Below are 8,946 nucleotides of genomic sequence, written 5' to 3'. Positions count from 1 at the left end.
AGACGAGGACGGCTGCTGATGGCGGAATACTCGGGGAAGAGCTGGAATCGCGGTTGGGCTGTGGTTGGCACGGTGGCTGGCACGGATGCGGGAGCTTGGATGCTTTGATGCGGCTACGATCCGGTGGAGGATTTGGAATGTGTTTTGCCCTCCTGAGATGGGAGCTGGGAGACACCAAGTTCCGTCCGATCAGTCATATAGATAAAATAAATAATGTGATATGAAATTTGGGTTGTAGACGGATTCGTCACGGGTCATCTGTTCTCACTGGAGGTCAATTGCAAATCCTTTAAGTCATGGGTCACCCAGCACCTCATAGTTATGATATGGCCAAATTAGATTTGCCCCAAAATTATTTCCTAAAAGCACAAAAGAAATGGACCTGATTCGGATCCTAACCCGACTCGGACCCGACTCGATCTTCAACCAGGTCGAATCTGGGAAGGGATCCTTCTTTAGTCAAATTTGAACTCAATGTGCATTTTATTTCTAATTTATGAAAATATGTGCCAAACCCAAATATAATATTAATCCAGTGAATTTATCATTATCAGTTAGCAATAATACTAATTTAGGTGACATGTGGGTCACACTTTTGTGCTCTCATCACCATGTAAATACAACTTTTCCGTCTCTCTTCTTTGAAAACTCTAACAAAATAAGAGGCGTCTCATTACTTTTCTGTTAACCACACCTTCCCTCCTTCTTTTCCCGCGAACCAAACGAGCCCTCTCAGGTAGGGGTGGCAATCGGGTCGGGTCAGATCATAAACGGGTCGGGTCACATGCAGGTCGGGTCAGAAAATCATAAACCTGAACCCGACCTGTTTATTAAACAGGTCAGAAATTACAATCTGAATCTGACCTGTTTATTAAATAGGTAACCCGACCCGATCCGTTTAACCTGTTTAATAAACAGGTAACCTGTTTACCCAACCCGACCCGACCTGTTTAACCTGTTTGCCTAACCTGACCCGTTTAACCTGTTTAGACCTGTTTAACATGCCAACCCAACCTGTTTAACCTATCCACCCCGACCTGTTTAAACATGTTTAGACCCGTTTAACCTGTTTAGACCTGTTTAGATCCGTTTAACCTGTTTAGACCTGTTTAACCCGTTTAACCTGTTTAGACCTGTTTAACCTGCCCAACAGTTAAACGGTTTAAACGGGTCAGACATCTAAAACCCGTATCCGACCCAATTAATAAACAGGTTAAACGGGTCGACCTGTTTACGACCCAAACCTGTTTAGGCCAAACCCAAACCTGTTTATGGCGGGTCGAACACGGGTCGGGTTGGCGAGTCAGGTCATATTTTGCCACCCCTACTCTCAGGCATCCTTTTCCTCGGAATATGCATCCTAGGAATCATATTTCTAGGAAGAAAAATGCTTCTCGTGAACCAAATGAGCCTATAAGTTATCTATATACCGTGGCAGCCACCAACGCTTCTATCTATGTCCTTCCCCAAACAAGTTCTTGGCCCGGAATTGAATGATAGAAACTTGTAAGATGGCTCATGCCTCAAATCTCTCCGTCTCTGAAATCCATCTCTCGGGCTTAAATCCTAAGCAATCATTCCTCCACTCCTCATCCATCCATCCCATTGCAACAAGCCTTTGTGCTCGAATGGAACCGGTGGATATAGATCTCAAGGATTCACACAAGGCTGCGCCAACTTTGCAACCTAAAAAAAGGATGCTCATGATATCTAAAGTTGACCTCTCTTTTGGTGGCGACTTCAATCCCTCAAGGATCTTGATTTCCACCAGCCTATTCTTTGACAGAAACCAAAAGAACCATGTGAGCGCAGCGCTGGTGGTGTCCCTCCGAGCTTGCATGAAATTCGTCACCATGTCATGACTAAGAAATTTATCAAACTTCACTGAAAATTAAATCTTCCATCCACCACCTAAAGATCTTGCCGACCACCTATACATGATGATATTAAACCGATTCGTCCTTTGCCATCCTTGTGATCCTCGTGGTTTCTTGATTTGTTCTTCTTCTTCTTCTTCTTGACTGCATGGAGCCGGTCATCTACAAAAATTGTTTGAAACCAATCTAAAAAATTCGGTACAATTCTATTTATTGGGCCGATGCTAAAATATCCATCAAAAATACTAGTTTCATCTTTATCTTTCCTAGTTTAACAAATATTTTTATTCTCTAATTTAAAGTTAATTAATGTAAACTAGGTTGACGATGATATTGATGTTAGCAATAAGTGCATACTAATGGTAATCAATTTGTCTTTTATTTTTACCGATACCATCTATTCAATCACACAAACATTAAATAACACAAAGATGAGGAACAAGTATAGGCGCTTCGTTGTTTGTTCCCTTACCCAACATCCGGGTGATGTAAGCAAATCGGTTCCGTTGGCTTGTAAAATAGTTAATTTTCATTTACCAAAGAATTAATGTTCCCACTATATTTTTATGAGATTCGTCCAAATTGTGGGTAAAGCTGGCGACCCAATCTATCAATCTAACCCATGTTCAATCTATCATAAGCAGATTTGAGTTTGAGCTAAATGGGTTTGGTTCATAAACAAGTCAATAACCTATTTAACATTCGGGTTGTTTTCTGGTTTCAGACATTTAACCAATTTAACCCATTTAATATTTGGATTAGATTGCATCATATAACCCATTAACCTATTTAACCCATTTAAGATATATTTAATCTGTTTAAGATCGGTTTAACATGTTTCTATCATGTTTAACCTGACCCACATAATATGTTTAACCCATTTAAATTTATTTAACACATCAAAAACCTACTTAACGTGTTTACCCATTTAATCTAACTGGATTTATTTAATAAATGAATTATATTGGTCGAATTGGATACCTGTTTAATAAACAAATCAGGATTAGATCTAAATTTTTGACTTATTTAACAAATAGATCGGATTTAGGTTGATAAATTTTTAACCCGACCTACATCTAATCTGATCCAATTACAACCTTAGTTGTGTGATATATAAATCAATGATCAAATGCAATCAACAAGCACCTCAAGGCAATTCTAAGATCAGCTCGTCTCCTTTCTGTGGGCCAATCACCGAGACGAGCGCATAATAAATAGAGCCGATAGAAAGCAGACCGATGATCGATATAGTGCAACAGCCACATATGGTGCCCACGGTGTAGAGTATAATTTCATGATAAAGTGATGCCGCATAAAAAACAAGATCTAAAATACTGACAACAGCTGCAAAGTTGGTTGTCTTTCATCCCTGTTTCATCAATTTGTGGGCAGCAACTCTACAACGGTTAAAAACTCTATTGCAGCCCAAATTCTGAAAGAATATTGAAAATGATTTTAGGGATTTTTTTTTTTTCCCTTAAGAAATCAATCCATCGTGGAGTATTGCGACCAATCCCTGCCTACTCTCCCTCCCTCTCTCTCCCCGCTCTAAATCTGGCAGTCCTTGGGTTGGGAAAGAGGAAACCCATTAATTGTTGAAACAAGTCGGGCCCCACTTTTCAAGCCCAATCGATCAAAACCCATTAATGGACTCCCCCAGTCCATTGGAAAGTGGAAACATGGAGTAGTTCTCATGGATTCTTTCCTTGCCATTAACGGGCCAGAAATAAAAACTCGACACGTCAGCCAGTAGAAGCCTACCCTATCTCCACTTCCGACCGCGGCTAGAAGAATAAAAAAATATTTTTATTGGATGCCCCCTCTCCTCTTCGTTCGAACCTAGCTAACCGCAGGATAGCATCCCGAAGCAGATCTGGATGACGTAGGCCATGGAGAGCAGCAGGAAGAGGCGGCCCCACCGCCGAGGCGAGCATGAGAAGGTGAAGCACCCACGTGTCGCTGTGCGCCCGGAACGCCTCGTCCACGTCGCCATTGATGGCGGCGAGCTTTGCGGCCCTGGGTCACGAGGCTGGAGAAGAGCAAGAAGCTGAAGGAGACCACCTCGAACACCAGGAGGTCGCCGACGACGTCCGGGCCGCCGTCGCAGGCGGAGTTATATACCCTCCCAAGGAGTTATATAACTTGAGAATTATACAATTTATTTACAGAGAATAGTAAATATCAAAAACATTAAACTATTAAGCCAAAATATAGCATATAACATGGACACTATCACAAGCCATGACATAAAGTTCTCTAAAATTTTATAATCTACAACTTCTAGTGTTTAAATTATTTATACGATATCCAAAAAATATTATATTATATATATAATGATCAACTAGATTTACTATTTACTAGAATGATCTTGCCTCTAATAGTTTCCCAACATACCGATACTAGTCTAGCCTCTTATATCTAGATTAAGAAAAAAAGCTAAAGTTCGGAAGTTTCACGTCTCAGTACGTAATAAGTAAAGTATCTAATCTCATAATCAACTATGCTTACATATAACCCTGATTCTGGGTCACTAGTAATTTTCACACTTAATCCCCATTGCATAGGTCACTCCTTATTTAATCCCTATGTTTGGGTCAATAGTAATCAAAATCCGAGAATTATGATAATTAAACCGCACTTAACCCCTATTCGGCTTGGGTCACTCTATATCTAAGCCCTATGCTTTAGATCATATGGCCATATTTAATCCTCATCATGCAATCACATTCTAAATCCATACATACCCATGCAGAGAGTCGGGTGATACACATATATTAAAAAAATAAATTTTTTTTTATTTTTAATACCACTATTGAGCCTTACAATTGAACTAACAACAATTTTACTTTTACATGCTTCATCTTATAACAATATTTCAATTAGTACGGTTAATTAACAAAAAAAATTTCAATAAATCAAACTTAATATAATTATAAAATTATATAAATATTTTTATTTTAGAATCATGACATCAATTTTTATAATTAATCTTAAATAAATAGTACAAAGTGTAAATATTACTTATCTTATAGATGTCACATCCAGATGGTCTAATCAACTTTCTAGAGTTCCTACGAACCCAATAATTCAAAACGCCATGCATTTACCAAATCAGTGATATGATAATATTTAACTCCTCGAAACCTAATAATTCAAAACGACGTATACTTGTGAAATCAGTGATATGATAATATTTAAATCCCCCCTAAGGAAAGATAGGATGGGTGGCAGAAGTGGCATGGTAAAGATCTCTCTGAGAAAGAGAGAGAGACTCTGCGTGCGAGAGTGTGAGAGAGACAGAGACACAGACAGGGACAGGGACAGAGAGAGAGAGAAAGAGAGGGCGCACGTAGTCCGCTGGTCCAGTGAACCTGGGCCCACGGATGCTTGTGGTGCTCCGCATCTCTCCTTTCGCCGCCCCCCGCCTGTCGGAGTCCTTAGACCAGTTGTTGTCGTCGTCCCCGGATGTGGAAGAGGGATAGGAAAAAAGAAGGGCCTTGTACGAGGTTAACTTACTCGTCCATCAACAAAGGAAAATGGAATTGTAGTAATTACAGAATGCGAATGGAAATGCGAATGCTATTTTGTTGAGTATTCTTTTGGTTTTCTCGTATCATTCGATGGATTTCGAGGAGGAAGCTTGAGACGGGAGAGGAATTTAGGCAAGATGAGTTGAAGAGAGAGAGGAAGGAGTGTGGGAATCGAAAGCGAAAGCCCAAGTCTACGGTCTGCCTAATAATTCTCCAATATCCTTACCTAACAATTATAACATGAAATCGTTGTTACCCGCTGCATTAATTTATGTTAAAGTATTTATAGAAAAAAAAATAAAAAATTTTATTGTATTTGGTATATCTCATGAGTTATATAAACTCGTATACAGACTGTATACAAAAAAAAAAGCTAATATAAGATTACACTAATAAAGAAAAATAGTATTGACTGATACAGAAGCACAATAACAAAAAAAAAATAATACCGATTGATACAAATTATTACATGACTCCTAAAATTATACTAATAATTTATATGTTTAGCTTCACAGCAAACAACTTGGATTTCAACACTACAGACAGGCACTAGCTCTCTTCCTAATCCTCACCATCAGGCCATTCTTCATGTGAAGGATGATGGAAATCTTGGGCTGAACCACATGGCCTTCAACCACATCAACATGGAAGTTATACACCATGGCAGCCACAACCGCTTTCATCTGAGTGAAGGCCATGTCCTTCCCGATACAAGTCCTCGGCCCGGAGTTGAATGAAGTAAACTTATAAGATGGCTCATGCCTCAACCTCCCCTTCTCTGAAATCCATCTCTCAGGCTTAAATTCTAAGCAATCTTTTCCCCATACACCTTCCATCCTTCCCATGGAATACAAAGAGAACAGTATCTTCGTGCTCGGCTGCGCTTTGTCGCCGCTTGGAAGGACTTCGGATTGCAGCACACCCTTGTGCTCGAACGGGACCGGCGGGTATAGCCTCAAGGATTCGCACAGGGCTGCATGCAAGTAGACCAACCCTTTGAGCTCCTCGGCATCGAATAGGGTCATGTTGTCGAAGCATGAACTCTTCTTTCTTAAGGACTTCAATTCCTCCAGGATCTTCGACTCCACAAGCGGATTCTTCGAGAGAAGCCAAAAGAACCATGTGAGGGCGGCACCGGTGGTGTCCCTCCCTGCAATCATAAAATTCATGGCTGTATCTCGAAGAAACTTATCGAATTCCATTGGATTTTCCGCATCCACAAGATGAAGATCATCACAAACATCAACATAAGATGATAGCAGATCTCTTGGTGCCTCTTCTTCATGGCTTCTCGATCTGTTCCTCTCCTCCTTTTTCTCAGCAATTCTTTGTGCTATGAATTGGTCCATCACTTCCCATGCCAGTGCCATCTTCTTCTCCACCCCTACCCTCAGCCATCTTTGCAGCTTCCACCACGCCGGCGGCACCGTGTGCCGGACGAGCAAGGCCCCCGTGGCATCATCCATAGCTTTGGCAAACGGAATCGTGGGAAATCCGATTGAGAGGCAGCCGGGGTCAACGCCAAAAACCAAGTAGCAGGTGGTATCGAAGGTAAGCCTTAGGAAGACATCTTGCAAGTCCACTGCAACTTCTTGTTCGGCAAGTTGATCCAGAAGAGGGATGAGCCCCTTCTCCACCTTGCTTCGGCTCGACTGCGCCACGAAGGCCCGAAACCTTCGATCATTGATCAGGCTATGGGCTTTCATCCTTTGCCTTCTCCATGACTCTGCGTCGGAATTGAAGATCCCGTCGCCGAGGACGTCGAAGATCTCCGAGAAGTCGTCGCCCTTCGGGTAATTATGGAAGTTGGCACTGAAGACATGGTACACGTTGGCCGGGTCGCAGGTAATCAACATGTCCATGCCTGAGTACCACGGGCCATGGAAGAAGAAGTTGCACCCGGTCTCCTTCAGGATCATGGTGCCCCAGTCATGGAGCTGGTGGAGATGGACAAGAAGGGCCGGGAGCATCCCCACGAATGGCCAATTCACTGGGATCCCAGTCCCCTCGTTCATTTTTTTTCGGTAGCAGTAGAAGAAGAAGAAGCAAGCAACGGATATGAGGATCTCAGGGTATGCTCGCAAGACGCCTAGTAGTGAAGCCCCTAACAAACTGGCAGCCATTGTTGTTTGTGGATAAGCTGCTATGAGTGGGGATCAAAAGAAACAGCAAGCCTCTATATATAGGCGAAGCTTCGTGCTTTACCTAGGGGGCAATCGGGTCGGATTGAACTTGGGTTTGGATCAAAAATTTATCAACCCAAATTTAATCTATTTATTAAATAGATCAAAATTTTAAATATAAATTCGATATATTTATTAGACAGTTAACTTGATTCGACCTACATAATTCATTTATTAAATGAATTAGATGGATTTTAAATGGATTAAATTGATTTAAACAGATTAAGCTAGTCGGGTTAAATAGGTTAGAAATAGGTTAAGCAGGTTTTAAAAAAGTTAAACAAATTTTAATAAATTAAATGGGTTGGATTGATCTGATCCGATCTGATTATTATATGGGTCACAATGAATTAAACGGGTAAAAAGTTTAAATCTGAATCCGACTTATTTAATAAACAAATTTAGATGGATTGGACAATATACGGTATAAAGTTGTTTATGTTAAATCCAAAATTACTTAAAGTGGATCGGATTATAAATTGCCACATCTAATTTTATCTCGGTTATGGAGTTGTATGGTTGGCTGGATGTCACTATATATGCCTACACGGTATTTTAGAGGTGGTTGGTGTTGCAACCACCAATGCAGTCTTACTAGCTGTTTTCCATGTATATATTTTTTTTAATCTAGGAGTTGAAACGTTGGTTTCATTCAGGATTTCACGGAGATGAGATTTCATATGTCATGCGCCGTAGAAAAAACCAATCTAGATAGCTACAGGACGACAATATGATTATTGGGGCAAGGATCAATAAGTTGGGTCTTATCCTGTTGCCATAATTATATATATATATTGACAGTGAGGCACGTATATTGCATTTTAAGAACAATAAACATGATGGGCCAATAAAATAAATAAATATATTATATGTAAATTGTAAAAAACTATTTATACTATACAAAATTTACTATGTTACGAGAATCACCAATAAACAGTTTTACATCTATAATTCTACTTTAGAATCGCCAATAAACAGTTTTAATAGCAGAATATGGTGTTCTGATTTTGGGAGATACTTGATTAATAAGAAAGGAATCTCTAGCTAGATAATGCGACTTTTTTACTTGTAAACCCAATCACTCTCTAGATACCAGGAGCTGTTATTTTCAGTCTAGTTTGAATTTATGATTTGGGGCTTATTTGAGACTTTTGTGACATATAAATCTCAATGACGGCAAAGCAATTTATGTCAAATAAGTATAGCAGTCGTGCTATTTTGTTAACCATTGGATCAGAATTGCTAAATCAAAATGGTTATAGAGGTGAAACTAATCCATCCACCTTCTTCTCCTGTTCGACTCTTTTTGTTTTTTTTTTTTATCGTGTTCTTCATTCCCTTCTTGTTGTTTGGTGT

General features: G+C 40.1%; 1 protein-coding gene across 1 annotated transcript; it reads right to left on the bottom strand.

The window, feature by feature from the left end:
* Positions 1-5,770: 5,770 nt before the first annotated feature.
* LOC103715424 (noroxomaritidine synthase 2-like) lies at positions 5,771-7,571 on the bottom strand. Its single transcript, XM_008803034.4, has one exon. It carries the CDS (start codon positions 7,528-7,530, stop codon positions 5,944-5,946), a length of 1,587 nt encoding a protein of 528 aa, XP_008801256.2. The 5' UTR covers positions 7,531-7,571; the 3' UTR covers positions 5,771-5,943.
* Positions 7,572-8,946: the final 1,375 nt, after the last annotated feature.

Source organism: Phoenix dactylifera, chromosome 2 (assembly GCF_009389715.1).
Source record: "Phoenix dactylifera cultivar Barhee BC4 chromosome 2, palm_55x_up_171113_PBpolish2nd_filt_p, whole genome shotgun sequence".
NCBI lineage: Eukaryota > Viridiplantae > Streptophyta > Magnoliopsida > Arecales > Arecaceae > Phoenix > Phoenix dactylifera.
The sequence above is the reverse complement of the archived record's forward strand: the minus strand, read 5'-3'. Positions and strand labels throughout refer to the sequence as shown.

Excerpts from the sequence above, each read along its gene's own strand:
- LOC103715424 (XM_008803034.4), bottom strand. The coding sequence starts at position 7,530 with ATGGCTGCCAGTTTGTTAGGGGCTTCACTACTAGGCGTCTTGCGAGCA.